At 56.5% G+C, this 16,571-nt stretch overlaps 1 protein-coding gene across 1 annotated transcript; it reads left to right on the top strand.

Moving 5' to 3' along the window:
• Positions 1–10,593: 10,593 nt before the first annotated feature.
• Positions 10,594–12,774, top strand: GADD45A (growth arrest and DNA damage inducible alpha). The gene is made up of 4 exons (XM_074877155.1): positions 10,594–10,680; positions 10,788–10,889; positions 11,008–11,221; positions 11,937–12,774. The coding sequence occupies exons 1-4, from the start codon at positions 10,637–10,639 to the stop codon at positions 12,048–12,050; spliced, it is 474 nt and encodes a 157-aa protein (XP_074733256.1). The 5' UTR covers positions 10,594–10,636; the 3' UTR covers positions 12,051–12,774.
• Positions 12,775–16,571: the final 3,797 nt, after the last annotated feature.

Here is a 16,571-nt window from a genome sequence, read left to right as displayed (position 1 = left end):
CTCCCCCAGTGTCCCGGGACCCAGGTGGGAGACAGAAAGGGCTAAATGGGCCCCAAAAATTTCTGCCAAAATGGGAAAATAGACACCCACACCCCAAGCTGCCACCCTGAAGTCACCTTCCCGCAGCCCCGGTGTGCCTCAGCTGCAGACACATCGGTCCAGCTCTTCCACCACTCCAGAGCCAGCACTGCTGGAAAGGCCCTGGCCCAAAAATAAATGAAAAAAATGTGAAAATGCAGTATTTTCCCAGCTCCCAGCCCAACTGCAAAGGAGGAGGGAGCCGCACGGTGCAAACAGTAACACCAACACTAGAAATCGCTTAACCTGGGTGTAGGCAAGCAGGGTAAATCATTACATGAGTAACTGCAAATCAGTCTGAGAAAACTGTCTCCTGCCCGGAGACTGCTCCTGAGCAGAAAAAAAAGGCAAAAATCCTCAAGTTAATTAAAAAGTGCTGGCAGCTCCCCTAATAGATGAAAATAAAACCAGCACGGCTTGCTGCTACCGCTCCGGACTGGCCGCTGTAAGCATCCCTGGCTCTCCCAGGGACTGCAGAACGGGGCTGATCTGCCTGACTGCTTCAGGACGAGAGAATCCTCCAGCACCAGGGACCTGTAGCAGCAATATTTGATTGCTTTGAAAGTGTATTTTCTTAAAAAAATCTTACGCCGTTCATTAGAAAATTATGCATATTAAAAAAGAAAAAAAAGTATGTTTTCTTTAAAAAAAAATTACCTTTGTTACAAGTTTATGTTAAAGGACTGGCCTGAAGGGTGCTGCTCCAGGCTCTCTGCCCCGTCCCTTCCCTGGGAAGAGCTGCCCTGCTGCAGTGCCAGCATTCCGGCCCTTCAGGGATGTCTGCATTCAGTTTTCCCTGGGACTGGATCACCATTTTGGGACTATTCAACGTTTTTCTTACAGCCCCAGCTCCTAGACTGAAGTGATGGTACCAAAGATGAGCTGCCCCAGCCTGGGGGTCCCCCACCACTCCAAAAACACCCACCTGGGCTGAGCTGTTGCCATCAGCACTCCCAGCACCGCAGCAGGCACGGAGGAGGGCTCGCCGCGGGAAAAGAAAGGAGTCCTAGGACTCCTCATATCCCAGTTTACAGAGTTCTGCCACGCTAGAAATTCTAAAACTCGGTTAACGAGTGCTAATTTGCTGTCAGTTTGCAGCCACCCTGTTCGCAGGTGTTCTGCATGCTCTGGCATCCCCCAAGTGAGCACCTGGTGTTCTTGACCTTGGAAACGATCGGCTCCTGGATTGGGCAGGGTGGGTGGGGACAGGCCCTTGTGTCCGCCCGGGGACAGCAGGGGCAGCCCCTTGTCCCCTCTGCAGGCAGAGAAGCGGGTGGCACCATGCGTCTCAGTGACGCGGGGAAGCGGGGAGCCCCCAGCCCTGCAGGATGTGGCTGCTCTGTGATGCCCCAGAGCGCTGGTCACTGCATTTTTCTGCTTCTTTCACCCCCTCCTAAAAAAATTCTGGGCATGGGGGGCAGCAAGGCCCTGGGGCTGAGCCACATCCCTTCGTCCCCCCGGGGCTGGGGGCGCAGGTTTGGTGGGGAGATGCCATCAGGAGGGGGGATATCCTCCCCTCCATCCCACCCTGCTCCCGCTGCCTTCACCCTCCCTGCTGATGGAAGGTTTCACACCCTTTCTTTTCCCCCCACCCCGGGGAAACTGGGGACTCCCAGCCTGGGGGGGTGCAGGCAGCTGGCAGCATCCCAATCCTGCTGCTCAGCACCCCAGTCCCGCTGCTCCCGCTAGGCTGGCCCAGTGCCCGCAGGGACCCGGCTGGGGTCACCAGTCTCACCCACCCCCAAAAAAAAGGCAGGGCAGCCCCCAGCAGTGACCCCCAGGACAGCTACTAAAGGCTGGACTTCTCTGTCGCGACATGTCGCGCCTCGGGTATTTTTTTTCCTTACCGAAAAATTGCTTTTTAAAAAAATTAAATTTTTTTTCTGACCTGCGGGGCCAGAAATTCCTTGGGTTTGGGTTTCCTGAGGCTCCCCGGGGGGCGGCCGCTCCCCCCACCGCGGCCACTAGGCGGGGCTGGAGAGGCGGCGGCCGCACCCGCGCAGGGACCCGCGCAGGAACCGCAGCAGACCCGTCTCTCTGTTTCTCAAATAAACTGCTATTTTTTTTTTTTTTTTTTTTAAACCCCACGTCTCTGCCGCTCCGGCCCGCGCTGCTGCTGGAGAAACTGGGTTGTGGACGTGATGCAAATCAGCTAATTGGCAGCCACAGGCACCATTAATTAATTATCTGAGCAGGTTTTTTGATGAGCGAGTGTGGCACGACCACCGGGCTTTGCTGCCCTGCAAGGCATGAGGGGCCGTGCCCCGGGGTGGGCAAAGGGGCTCCCGGCCAGCACAGGTCAAAGTTGCCCTTAAAAATTTTGACAGAGTCCTTGAAAACAAGATTCCTGTGTTTCTGACCATTATATATATTTTTAAATCTGCTTTCAAATAAATGTCATGGTTTCATTTATATATACTGCAATGACTGTCAGACTCAGGGCCCCACTTCAAGGCCCCTTCCCCTTTTATTTCTAGGCACTCTCCCCATTCAGTGCTTTATAGGAGACAAAATTAAATGAAATTAATGTAAACTCACATCCTGTCCCCAAATGACCTACCTGCTACTCACACCAACAGCAGGAACGATGACTGGAACTCCAAAGGTGAACAAAACCAGTTCTCTGCGTTCGCGTAACCGCACTCAGCAGCAGGGGTTGGGTTTGCAGGGGGTGGGCAGCTCCCGGTGGGGCTTTCCTGTGGGCGTGGGGGCAAGCAAAGCCCTTGGCAAACGGGAAACATCCCCGCGGGGAGCAGGGGGTGCCGGTGGCTGCCGGGGCGGCCCCTGCAGCGATTTAACACGAAGCAGATTTCCCCGCGGAGAAAACGCACGGGGCAGGGGAGGGTTGACTCATGCAAACGCCACTCGTGTGCTATTTTAGGATTCTTGGCAGCTATTAAGTGGGATAAAGTTTGGTTTTGCCTTTTACTGCAGGTTTATCTGGGGAGCGGCGCTGTGGGCGGCGAGGGGGTGTCCTGGCTCCCGGACTTTGCCCCGGCTTCGGCTCAGGGCGAGGCGGGAGGGCTCACGCAAGCACCCAAGGCCACGGTGCTGGCACAGATGCGCGTCATGGGGGCATCTGTGAAGGTGGATGAGCACAGGGTGGGAAAAATGCCTTCCTCATCCAGAGAGAAGGGTGTAGGGATGTATCCAGGGCCAGGGATGGCCGGGGCAGGCGTGGGCAGAGGGAACATTGCTGCCAGGAGCAGCAGCCGCCCTCCCCAGAACGGTTCAGGGAGCAGCACCGGTTTCTGCTGCATCAACAGGTACCAGCAACTGCTTGAGCCTCACAGAATCACACAGAATCATCTAGGTTGGAAAAGACCTTGAAGATCGTCTAGTCCAACCATAGTCCGGCCTCGACTGCCTGCAGCCAGGAGTCCTGCCGGACTTCTGCTGAGGAAGGAATAGATTTTCAAGCAGCTACCTGGGATGGTGGAACAAGGGTGAGGCACTCCCAGGGCTCCAACTTGTGTTCCCCATTTGCAGGGTTCCTGCTGTCCCAAAATCCCTGGGCACCCTGCCATGAAAATTTAGGCCCAGGTGAGTAAAACCCCCGCAGCTCACGGGGCACGGCCGGCAGCACCACCCTGGGTTTCAGCGTTGTCTCCGGCGCCGTGTCGCCAGCTGCCTGCACACCTCTCCCAGCCCCATGCAGCCTTTCCTGCAGCTCCAACCAAAGGTGCTTCTTTATTTTACTGCAGCTCTCCAAGCACTCCAAACCAAACACAGCTCCTGGCCCACTCGCTGTTCCCTGCACAGCCCCAAAACTCATTTCTCGGCGAGGGGAGCAGCAAGAGCCAGCGGCCACAGGGGCTTTTGCCCCCATCTGCTGATGGGAAGCGGGCCCCTTATTTTGTGCACACCCAGGTGGTTCCCGCAGCACGGCAGCCTGCTGCCAAACCCCAGCGTGCCGCAGCCCGTGAGACCCAAATCCCTTTCAGCAATGCTTCGGCACCGCAGAGGACAGCAGGAATGTGCTGAGCGCTGGCAAAACGGGGCGGGATAAACACATCCCAGATCCCCTGGACTCCTGTGCCCTCAGATCCCTGTGCCCCCAGCGCCCTGCACCCCACCTTTGGGAGAGGTAACCCACAGCTCAGGAGTCCTGTTGTGCAAAGAGCAGCAGACAAGCATTATCCTGAACGCAGGGTTCTGTGCCCCAAATTTTCTCCTTTCATGCATGCGATGGGGTGGCGGGGGGACAGCCAGTGTTTGCCCCCAGCCCCTCCCCTGCTGTCCTCTCTCTCTCCTCACTCATGGTTTCCACCTCCACTGATGAAAGCCGGGGTGCATGAAACGCCCCGTACCAGACCAGCTGCCTTAATATCAAATCCCCAGTACCCCTTTTCCTCCGGGACTTGAGATTTTGGGACAGTTGGCCCTCGTCGCCTACATCTACACAACCCACCCGCACGGCCATGGGGAGGGGGCATGGCTCTTGTTTGGGCCAGGCTGCTCACCGCATCTGCTGGGAAAGGCGAGTGCCTCCACCCGGAATGTCCCATTCCTGCGAAGTGCCACCGGCAAAGTGCCACCGAGCTGGGGGTTGGTTAGGAAAGCCGCTGGCATGGCGCCCGGTGCCGGAGCCAAGCCCAGACGGGGCTGCGTTTCCCGGCTGCTCGGCACGCTCCCAGGCGCCGGCCAAAGTTGAACTCCGAATGGCAGCAGGGATTGCTTCAGCTGCACCCTGCTTTTATTTCTATCAGGCACAGAGAAATTCGTTCAAAGAAAACGGGGGGAAAATGATTTTTTGGTCTTATATACACAGGGGTCCCACTCTCCCAGGGCAGCTTCAGAGCCCCTGTGCCCACATCGGGAGGTGTGCCTGCCTGCCCTTCCCCAAACTCTGATTGCTGGGTTTCCTTTTTCTGGTGATTTTAGTGCCTTTAGAGACCCTAACCCTGCCACAGTCAGGCTCAGCCCTGTGTGGGGTGAAGGCTTTGTCCTAAAGATCATCTAGTTCCAACCCCCCTGCCCCAGGCAGGGACGCCTTCCACTAGCCCAGGTTGCCCAAAGCCCCGTCCAACCTGGCCTTGAACCTTTCCAGGGAGGGGGCAGCCACAGCTTCTCTGGGCAACCTGTGCCGGGGCCTCACCGCCCTCACAGGGAACAATTTCTGCCTTAGTTCTAATGTAAATCTCCCCTCTGTCAGTTTAAACCCATTATCCCTCATCCTATCCCTACCCCCCTGATCAAGAGTCCCTCTCCCCTTTCCTGTAGCCCCTTTCAGTCCTGGGAGGCCGCTCTAAGGTCTCCCTGGAGCCTTCTCTTCTCCAGCTGAACCCCCCAACTCTCTCAGCCTGTCCTCACAGGGGGGTGCTCCAGCCCCCTGAGCATCTTCGTGGCCTCCTCTGGCCCCGCTTGAGCAGGTCCGTGTCCTTCTGCTGTTGGTGGCCCCAGAGCTGGACCCAGCACTGCAGGGGGGTCTCCCGAGAGCGGAGCAGAGGGGAAGAATCCCCCCCCCCCTCGCCCTGCTGCCCACTCTGCTCTGGGTACAGCCCAGCACACGGGTGGCTTTCTGGGCTGCCAGCGCACGTTGCTGGCTCACAGTCAGTTTTCCACCCATCAAACCCCCAAGTCCTTCTCCTTGGGGCTGCTCTCCATCCCCTCCTCGCCCAGCCTGGATTTGTGCTGGGGATTGCCCCAACCGATGGGCAGGACCTTGCCCTTGGCCTTGTTGAACTCCATGAGGTTTGCCCGTCCCACCTCTCCACCTGCCCAGGTCCCCTGGATGGATCCTTCCCTCCCTCCCCTCCATCACACCACACAGCTCGGTGTCGGTGGGGAACTGGCTGAGGGTGCCTCGATCCCACTGTCCATGTCACCAACAAAAATGTTAAATTTCCCGGCCCGGGAAGGTGAACATGGGTGCTGCTGCCTGCACCGGCTGCAAACAGCAGGACCGGCTGGGGCACAGGGCTCAGCTCAGCAACACTGGGCACCGCTGGGAAAATGAAGTGACTGTTGGACCAGAGGCTGCCCCGGGGAATGTGCAAGCTGGCGTTTGCTTTGCAAAGGTGATCGCTGCCCTCGTTATCCAGCGGATTTAACTGGGAGTGCAAACGCCCGCCCTGAACACACAGCCCCGCGACACGAGTGGGGCTGGGAGCACGGCTGGGGTGCCGGGCTGCTCGGCGGTGCAGGCGGGGTGTTTCTGCAACACTGAGCAACCTGCACGTAGCAACGGGATGGCCGGGGAGGGGAGTCAGCAGAGCTGGCGAAAGGTCCCACGTGGGACAGCAGCAAGGCAGGGAGAGGATGGGGACATGGTTGGAAATGGGAATGGGGCCACACAAGCACGGGGGCGGCACAGGGCTGAGCGGAACAGGAGCTGAAAGGCCCCTGGTGCTGCGCTGTGGGGCTCCTGGGGCAGGAGCAGCAGTGGTGGCCAGGACCACCCGGTGGGTAGCCTCCCAGGAAGGCGCTTGGCCGGCCCCTTCGGCACTGTTTGATGTTTGGTCTCAGTCCCAAAAACTTAAACTCAGTGCTGTTACGTGCAGGAAACACGTCTCTGGCTGCCCGAGAACCTCTTTCCGTGGCAGCAGCTCCCACCCAGCAGCAGGCAGGACTCGAGTGGGCATCTCCTAAATCCCTGCATGTTAACCCGGGGATTTAATCCAAGCAGCTAAAATCCATGGCCCTGGAGAACATCTGGAGTCAAGAACCTGCCAGTGTGGGGCAAAGAGCCGAGCCCCCCCGGCCGAGCCTGACACAGCTCCTGGACCCCCCGGTCTCTGTGATGCTGAACGTGGAGAATTATGAAAGTCAGGATTAAAGGGGAGGGAGGGGAGCAAAGCACCCCGGCCGCTTTTGGCAGGCGATGAAAGGAAGGTTCAGCAGCAGCTGCTAGTCGGGAGCCGGCGGAGGGACAACTGCGGGTCCAACTCCATCCTGGCTCCCCAGGATGGCAGCAACAGTGCACCCCCAGCACAGCCACTTTCTCTCTCCTTTCTGCAAAGCAGGAGGGACCCATGTGCTTCCCGGGCATCCTCGCTGCTTCTCTGGGCAAAGGGAGGGAAGGAAAACTGTCCCCAGCCAGGAAACCTGCAGGGAAAATGCAGTTTTAGAGCATCGCCTGCCGTCATGATCAGCACGGGTCAGGGAGCTGCTGCTATCAAGGAGAGAGAAAAGAGGCTTCAGCTGCTTTTCAGTTGCCTTCAAGACAGATTTAGCTCTGCAGCCGGCCACAGATGGGGCTGCGCAGCCAGACCGCCTGTGAGATACAATCAGAGCTCTCGCAGTCAAGCCGGAGATTTTAGTTGCTAATAGAGATACAGCAAATTAACCGCACTTAATTCGGAGGGTCGCCACACAATGCTTCCACCTGTTTTGCTGCGGTCCTGCCATCTGCCACCCCTCTACCTGATGCAAAAGAGGCTTTTTTTCCCTTTCTCCCTCTGCCGTGGGCTTCGTTAAGTCTTGTCGTATCTCATCAGGGCTGCAGTGGCAGGACAATGGGCAGTGAGAGCTGAACCGAGGGAACATATGCAAACTTTTGGAAGCTTTCCTTGCAGTAGTTAACACAACCGAGGGGCTACTTAAATCACGTTCCATATTCTGCTGTGCAAACCAGTTTCATATCCAGATTTTGTTTTCTAAATGGCTAATTAAGTGATTCTGCGAGCAGCCTCTCAAACGCCGCTCTGCCTCGCTCAGCTGCGCTCGCCGGCGTGCCGCACCACGCTTCAGCAAACGCCGCCTTGGAAAACGGCGGCTGCTGTTTACGAGCCAAAGGAAAACGCCAACACAAGCAAAACTTTAAATCATAGGCTGCCAAAACCTCCGCAAGGGACCACCAAGGGTCTCGTCTGCAACCTTGGTCTGCTGGAACCAGTGGGACCCTGCCAGCTCGCAGCCTGGGTTGGGCAAGCGTTTTGGCACTCACCGCGGGAGGATGGAGGCTTTTAGGTGTGACAGCTGACAAAGCGTGATCTTTGACACAGCTCCCATTAGAAGAAATCCTCCCCGGAGGTCTCCCAGGCTGAGACAGGCCATATGGCAGCAAAAGTAAGTTCCTGGAGAAAACCCCAAGTTCGACCCTGCACTTGGAAACCCTGTGGAGAGGCTGACGAGGGGCTGCCCACTCCCTGGCAGCCAGCTGGCCTGGGGAGGGGGGTGGCTGGGGGTGCAGGGCTCCTCCGCTGGCCTCACACAACCATGGTTTAGCTAAGTCAGCATCAGAAAATCAACCTTGAGCGCCCAGCTGCAGAGTAGTCTTACGGCTCTGGCCGACATGAAGCGTTGCTTCACCGTAGCGGCAGTGGGGAAGAGTCCAGCATGCTCCCCCCATCAGGGATATTTAAGGGGGGGGGGCACTGACAGGTGTTTGCAACACAACTCCACCAGCAAAGGTGCCTGAGGCCAGCACGCCCAGGCCGTGGGGCAAGAACTGGCCAGCCAGGTCCCCTGAAATGTCACCATCCCCGCTGCCAGCGCAGAAAGTCAGGAGAGCTCAACGCCAGGCTGTTACGGGCTTCAGTCTGCGCTCAGGAAAGGTATTTCTTGCAATTATTAGCTGCAATGCCTGTGACTCACCAGGAAATTAGAATGCAGCCTAGCAGAAGACAAAGTGGAGAGAGAGAGCAGGTCACTCCTTACAGCAGGATGCGTGCTGAGCTGCCGCTGTCAGAAACTCCGGAGCTGCTGCTCTCCTCTCCTTACAGCTGACGTCGGGAGCGGGGACGGTGACTGCACTGCTGCTGCTGCTGCCCACCCAGCCCGGGGTGCTGGGGTCGTCCCATGCACCCTGAAACACTGTAGGAGGGTGATGTGGGTACCCCGCAGCGAGGCGTCAACATCGCCTGCACCCAGGAGCTCGCGTTGTGCCGCAGACCCGATAACCCGTGAGACGGAGGCCAGACCTGCTGAAGCTGCCTCCAGAATTTGGGGTTTCTCCACAGGCCGCCTTACCTTTCTGGAACAGCAAGGCTGGAAGTGAAAGTCACAGTTTACTACACATGGAGAATGTGTTTTAAGACTCTGCTGCCTTATTTGCCTCCTCTGGGTCTAACACTGGTGTCCTGAATAGTACAAGAGGTGGTGGGGTGTCCTCTAAGGCTTGGGGTAACCCCCACCCTGGGCAGGGACCTGGTGGAAAGGTCTCACCCTGCTTCTGAGCTCCCCCATGCAGGACAAGGAGCCAACTCAAACCCAACAAAAGATGCGCACGGATCAGAAACCACGTCCCAGGAGATGCCGCAGACGTGAAAACCGGCACCTGCGTGAAGGAAACCTGGAAGGACGGTGGCACGCCGAGGGTGGCTGTCCCCATGCTCGTGTCCCCAGCGTCGCAGATGCTCTCCAGGGCTGTGGGTTAAATCCCATTGTGCAAGACCATGGGTCCCTCCCACCTCCCCGGTTGACTTTTGGTAGGAACACAGCTACGTCAGCGCTGTCACGAGTGGCAAAATGCTGCTCGTAGCGTTACGCCAAGGGATTGCTCTATCGCATTCCCGGTGAAAACCACGCGTCAGAGCGTCGTTTGCTTTCACCGCAGCCTGTGCTACAGACCCTACCAGAGATTTCACAACATTGCGTGCCGAGGTTTTAAAGAGCTGGTGAGGTTATTTCCTGAGAGTGCTGGCGGTCGGTCGAGGGGGAACAGCAAGAGTGCAGTCCTTGCAGTCGCAGGGAAGACACACAGCTTCACCCTAATTATGAACATAGAGGGAAACTTGTGGAATTTGGAGGCCAGACTGCCGTGGCAACGCCACGATACAGTTCAGCTTTGCCAGGCCAAGCTCTGCCTGGCTGCAAAGCCGGAGTGAGATTCACGACCCGGCTGTGACTCCCGTACCCCGCGGCTGCTCTCTAGGGGCACAGCCCAGACCCCCGGCCGTTATCTCTGGCTGTCGCCGTAAATCGGGGACGGTGGCCACTGATGTGGGCAACGGCCAGGGCAGGCAGTGCAGTACCCGTGTACAAGCGAGCAAACGCCATCTCAGGGTGGGCCTAGCCTAGGAAAAGAAACTAAGGTAGACATTTCAACTGACAGAGGGGAGATTTAGGTTAGAACTAAGGAAGAAATTGTTCCCTGTGAGGGTGGTGAGGCCCTGGCACAGGTTGCCCAGAGAAGCTGTGGCTGCCCCCTCCCTGGAAGGGTTCAAGGCCAGGTTGGACGGGGCTTTGGGCAACCTGGGCTAGTGGAAGGTGTCCCTGCCCGGGGCAGGGGGGTGGGACTGGGTTGTTTTTAAGATCCTTCCCCCCAAACCACTCTGCGGGTCTATGAGGATTTAAACCGACGCGTTCGCTCTGCGCATGCGCCGTCCCCTTCCCCCACAGGCCACGCCCCTCCCCTCCCTCCACCAATCAGCACCCTCCGCCCCGCCGGTTCCCGCGGCCGGTAACCGAGGCGCGGGGGGTGGGGGCGTGTCAGACCGGTTAAGGGGAGGAGCCTCATTTACATGAACCAATAGGAGGGGGAACATGCAAATAGGGGCGGTGCGGGTTGGCCGGGCGCGGGTCGGATACCGCCCGAGGGGCGCCTTTGTCCGGCAGAGGCGGCGGCGCCGAGCGAGCGGCGGGTCCCGGTCCCGGTCCCGGTCCCGGCCGCACTATGACTCTGGCGGAGCTGCCTGGGGACCTCGGCACGGCCGGGAGGTGAGGTACGGGGGTGCGGTGGGGTGGGGTGCGGCGGGCAGGAGGGGTATCGACCCCCCGACCCTTCCCCCGGTGACCGGCGTGTCTGTGCTTCTCCCCGGCGGCAGGATGGAGCGGGCGGGGGACGCGCTGGAGGAGGTGCTGAGCAAGGCTCTGAGCCAGCGGAGCCTCACCCTCGGCGTCTACGAGGCCGCCAAACTGCTCAACGTGTGAGTGACGCACCCCCCCCCCCCCCCCCCCCCCAAATCCCCCTCAAATCCCCGACACCCCCCCGGTGTGTCCCCGTCCCCCCCAAATCCCCGCCGGTGACCGCGGGTGTCCCCGCAGGGACCCGGACAACGTGGTGCTGTGCCTGCTGGCGGCTGATGAAGAGGAGGCGGGAGACGCGGCCTTGCAGATCCATTTTACCTTAATCCAGGCTTTTTGCTGCGAAAACGACATCAACATCTTGCGGGTCAGTAACCCGGCGCGGTTGGCCCAGCTCCTGCTGCCCGCCACCGGCCCCGAGCCGCCCGCCGACCTCCACTGTGTCCTCGTCACGGTGAGCCACACTGGGGGACACACACACACACACAAACATGACACCCCACAACAGCCCGAAACAGGGCGTCGAGTGCCTCCAACACCCCGAGCCTCGGGGCGTCGTGCATGGATCGCATGCACCCCGCCAGCAGCCGCTTGAAGCCCTTCGGGGGGGCCACCGGTTGCTGCCAACCCCCCCAGTTCCAAAAGGGATATGGGGTGTTACAGGGTGGGCGGGGGGACACCCCCAAAGCCGGCCCGGCTGCAGCGGTGCGGCTCTTAGGGCAGAACTTGTCTTACCAGGAAGCCAGGATGAGCACGGAACGCGTCTTAAAATCCTGCAAAGCCGGGAATCCAGTGCCATTCCCAAATGTCACTTGGGGAGAACCGGAACTGACCGCGCCTGCGGCCACCGCTCGGCGCTGGGGCCTGCGGCCGGCGCGTGGGAGAGGGTCCCCCAGCCCCTGCGAGGATCCTGGGAAACTTTTTTTTCCCTATTTTCTTTCTCCTTTTTTTTGCATTTCCCCATTTCTTTTCCTACTCCACCCTGGAGCCCAAGGCTGCGAAACCCCTCGCGCAGTTCTGGGGTTGGTTTGTTTGTTTGCCTGAGTGGCAATTTAAGATGATTCATGCTGCTGCGTTTTTTGCTGCGCTTATTATTATTTTTTGTTTTCTCCCTCTGCGAGGATAGTTTTTGCTTTGTTAAAGCACTCCCCCCCGCCCTCTCTTTCCAGAACCCCCATGCCTCGCAGTGGAAGGATCCAGCGCTGAGTCAGCTGATGTGCTTCTGCCGGGAGAGTCGCTACATGGATCAGTGGGTGCCGGTGATTAACCTCCCCGAGCGGTGACCGCGCCGGGCCCCAAACGAACTGAACCGAATTGCACTGAAGTTTTGCAATACTTTCGCAGTTGCTCAGGAAGTAACTCCCTGCCCTGGCACGAGGATTACGGGAAGGTGGGGGGGAGGACACAAAAAAAAAAACCCAACAAAAAGAAAAAAACAACAGAAAAATAATTAAAAAAAAAAATAAAACTGATGTCAAGGGGGGGTAGGCTGATGTTGAACAGTCGTGGGACTGAAGAAAAGCGAGTTGGAAGCGCTGAGGATGAGCGTGGAAGCGGAGGGAAGAGCAGCGAGCCCTGCCCGAGGCGGGGGGTGCCACGGCTGCCTGGCCCCAACACCCTTCATGGCTGGTGGTGTTTTTTTTTTTTAAAGTGCAACTTAACAGTTTCTGGTTTAAATACCTTTAAAGAGCAAAAAAAAAAAAAGGTTAATCGAAACATTTTACAAACAATTTTATTGTATTTTTGGGATGTTAATTCTCAAGTTTTTATGCTAAGATATATAATAAGTTATTTTATGATATTGATGAAAAAAATTATTTATACTCAGAGGTTTGAGAACCAGAATGCCCTTAAGCAGTTGGTCTGCAACCACACGTCTTTTAACAGTTGGCTGTTAAAAGCAGCGATGTTAATATAATTGTTTGAAATTGGATAGTGTTTTGTTTTTCGGGTTTTTGGGTTTGGGGTTTTTTTTTTTTTGAAATAAAGTTTAAACTCCAACCCTCAGTCCTGGGTTTTATTTTCTTACCCTATTCATTAGCGTACAGTCGAAAGGGCTCGTTTGGCAGCTGCTTCCTTGTCCCGGCCACGGGCAAGGTCCTGTTGTGCTGGTCCGGTGTGGGTTTATTCCTAGCCCCTCCCAAGCCATTAAATGAAAAAGCAGCCAATGTGCTGCAGGAAAGGTTGGAAATGTTATTTATTTTTCTTGAACGCTGCCACTCGAGTTTAAAAAAAAAAAAAAACCAACATGAGAGGAAGCGTTTAGAGGCTCCAACACTCCTGCAGAGCCTTTTTGGAAGGTGGGGAAACCCGATTCCTCATTGGAGAAAAACTTGACCCGCCGTTTCCTTTCCCAGGAAGGTGTCTGTCCAAGGGCTGCACCACCGCCCGCTCCAAACCCTCCTGGATTTGTTCCCCGCACACCCCCAGCGCTGCCTGTGCCCCCCCTCGGGGTTAGGGGGTTTCTGTGCCAGGCTCCTTTTTTTTCATTCCACAGATCCTCTGGCACGCAGAACGCCATACTCCGCGTGGCAGAAATCTCTCTCCGGGCCCCGCGAGAGCAGAACATCCTCCCATCCCTCCCACCCACGCCGCTCGCTGCCGACAAGAGCCTGGGGGAGGCCGCGGGGACGCCGGTGACCTACATCGGGCCTTCCCTAATCACCCGCGTGTGCCGCACCCCGGCGCGCTGCCCCACGGCACCCGGCCGTGATGCCGCCCAGCTGGCCGGACGCTGCGGTCCTCGCAGTGTCACTTTGTCCCCAACCATCCCAGCGGGATGTGTGCCACATTTGCCTCCGGGCCCCGGCGGGCGGCGAGGCCCGACCAGTTCTCCCGCTCCCCGGACACGCGGGGCGGCACGAGGCCGCCCGTCCCCAGCCAACGAAGAGGTTGGGTCAGGCTCCGACACGTTCTCTGCACAAAAAGGGAGTTTTCTGAACGTATTATTTTTAGCTTCGTTATTACGGCGTTTCAAAAGCAAATACACCCCAAGAGCTGATCCACTGGCTTGTTGCCTCTGCGCACACGTATTTAAAAACCCTCTTTCTGCTGCATGTGGCTTTAGCAGCAAAAATGTCAGATATTGAGGAGAAAGTTTAACCACGCCTGACCATAAACACACGCAAATCCAGCTCCGGGGATCTTTTACCCGCCTCTGCCATCGTACGCCAGACACTCTGTTGCTCCCAAGTGCATAACAGAGGGCAGGTGGATCATTCACAGATTCAGAATTAAAATTAATTGCAAATATTTGCAATTTCGCTCAGTTCTGCCTTGAGCTGAACCTCCCCGATTTCTCCCAGTGTCCCTCCCAGCCCCTGTCCCCACGCTACAAACTGCCTGGCCAGGACTCAGGGCTGGCCCTGGGGGCACATGGCCCAACATCTGCCTGTGCACCCAAACGCTCTTTTTTTTCCCCAAAACTAGCCAGCTCCAAACAGGGGGAGAGGTGTCCCACCTGATCACGTGCCAAACTCTCCCCAAAACACCCAGAAATGGGTCCCGGGGGGCAAAGCTGAACCACAGCCCAGCAGCACCCACACATCAAGGAAGCACCAGTGCTGGGAAAGGTGGGAAGGGCGTACGACACATACCGGGAAGGACATTAATGCTGATAACGAGCCAAAAAGGAGGAGTAAGTGGCAGCTGCACGCGGCGATGGGACGTCTCCGGACTCCGGAGCGCGGCCTGGAGATCCTGCTCTGCCCTCTGATCACTGCACCCCTCCTTTAAAACTGGCTGGTTTGGGCCTTCCTTGTGCTGCAGCCTCAAAACCAAAAACCATCAAGAGAAGAGCGACAAGTTCAAGCAGATCTGATTGGTTTTGGCAAAGTGCGGCCCGAGGAGGGGCCCGGCTCCCGGGGCAGTGGCTGGGGACACGGGCGCTTTGGGGACGGGGATGACGGTCCTGCACCCAGCATGCGGAGCTGAGCCAAGAGGGATGGGTCAGGATTGCCTGGAGACAAAGGGTGTGGAAAGTAATAAAAAATATAAAAAAAAAAAAAAATCATCTCCCCCCCCAACAGAATCAAGGCTTTACCAAGGGTCTTTAATAAATCTAAACTTTTTTTTAGTGAAGAACACCCAGCTTCTGTCACTGCTCTGGGGCCGAGGTGTCCTGCAGCTCTCACCCAAATATCGCCCCGATGCCCAGCCCAGAACATCGTGTGAGATCGCCTTTTTTCCCCTCTTTTAGCCCCACGGGTTTGACATGAACAGGTCCTACCTGAGACAAGATTTAAACACGACCAGCAAGCACGTTTGAGGGTCTGGGTAGGCGCACCCCCACCATACCACCTGGGGGCTGCAGAAGACCTGTCCTTGCTTCCACCCGACACTATGGGACAGCCAGGTGCTTTTGGGGACCCCCGGCAGATTGGGAGGGGTCAGAGCGGGGGGTACTGGTCCCACCTGCACAAGCGAGCCCCATCCCGACCCCACCACCACGGAGGAAACCCCCAGCGACGCACCGGCGGGTGCAACCTTTGCAGCTCAGCAGCTCCAGGAGGCCAAGGAAAATGAGCGACATAGCATAGAAAAAGCAGAAATATTTTAGCAAGGGGCTATTTTAGCAAGAGTCAGGCCACCAAGCCACCAACCAGCCCTTCTCCCTTTAATGTGAGACAGCGTTAAAGAGTCAAATTAGAAAATACAGAGAAAACCTCACAAACAACAAGCTGGCTACTTAATTTATGGGGAAAAAAGAAAAAAAAAAAGAATAAATACTCATTCTGGAGTGGTATTGGGTTGACTTAATATAAAAAAGAGGGGTGCTGCCTCTGTGGGTTTTCCCCAGCAGCTGTGGATGCAGATGGTCTCATTTCTCCTTTTTCATTCTACTACAGCAGCGCCTGTATTTCCCCTGAACTTTACAATTCCTGTTCTTTCACAAGAGTATTTATAGCAAAAGAGCAAAGTGCAAACATAACCGCTCAAGCTTTTGCACGCCTCTATATATTGCGTTTAAAAAATAAAGGGTTTACAAAAATCTACCCATTAAATGCCGTCAGAAGCCGGCAGCTGTGTGGTGCTGAGTTAGCTGAGGATCTCAGGTCTTCTACCTAAAACTGAGAAAGCACCTGAAAAAAAACCTGGCATGGTGTTTTTTTAATCCAACATCTCTGACCACCGACGCGCTCATGGCCACCTACAATCAAACCTTTTGTTCTCTGGATGTGTAAGCAAGCGTGAAACAGATGCTGGCATAAATCCTGCCCCAGCACCACAAGGATGTCAAAATTGCAGGGAAAAAAGGTGAAAAATAGACTTAACTCGGCCGCAGGGCTGGGACAGAGCCACGGCCACAGCCTGGGCACACTCGGCATCGGCTTGACAAACGCCGGAGGGTTGGTGGGAGAGGAGTGACGGAGCGAGCCGCAGGAATGTGCCAGAAGCTCTTTATTAGAAAATACAGAGTTCAGCACCGCCGCGGACACGGCCTGACGGGTGGGGATGACGGGAGGCGGCCAAGCTCCGGTGCAGGGCAGGGTGCCGGTTTATTTAAGGGCAGACACTAGAGAAAAGAAACCAGACACCAACAGCACCTCTGCAGCCACACAGCTGATCTTTTTTTTGGGGGTGGGGAGCACTAATAAAATAAAAACACAGATTGCTACAGGGACAACAGATTGATAGAACAATATTCAGGCCGTAACAGGTTATTTACCCTCCCCACACACCTGCCTGCACAGCTGGAGTTCTCTCAGCAGTTACAGTCTTGCATGCCCAAACTAAGTTAATTAACTATTTTTTAACAAGATGTGTTATAAAAATCACAGCATCCCAGAATCATCTCAGTTGGA

The sequence above is a fragment of the Strix uralensis genome, chromosome 8, assembly GCF_047716275.1.
Source record: "Strix uralensis isolate ZFMK-TIS-50842 chromosome 8, bStrUra1, whole genome shotgun sequence".
Taxonomy (NCBI): domain Eukaryota; kingdom Metazoa; phylum Chordata; class Aves; order Strigiformes; family Strigidae; genus Strix; species Strix uralensis.
Note: the sequence above shows the minus strand (reverse complement) of the source record. Positions and strands in the feature narration are given on the sequence as shown.

Coding starts and splice junctions, on each gene's coding strand:
- GADD45A (XM_074877155.1), top strand. CDS start 10,637: ATGACTCTGGCGGAGCTGCCTGGGGACCTCGGCACGGCCGGGAG. Junction 10,890..11,007: donor GCCGCCAAACTGCTCAACGT/GTGAGTGACGCA, acceptor GTGTCCCCGCAG/GGACCCGGACAACGTGGTGC. Junction 11,222..11,936: donor TCCACTGTGTCCTCGTCACG/GTGAGCCACACT, acceptor CTCTCTTTCCAG/AACCCCCATGCCTCGCAGTG.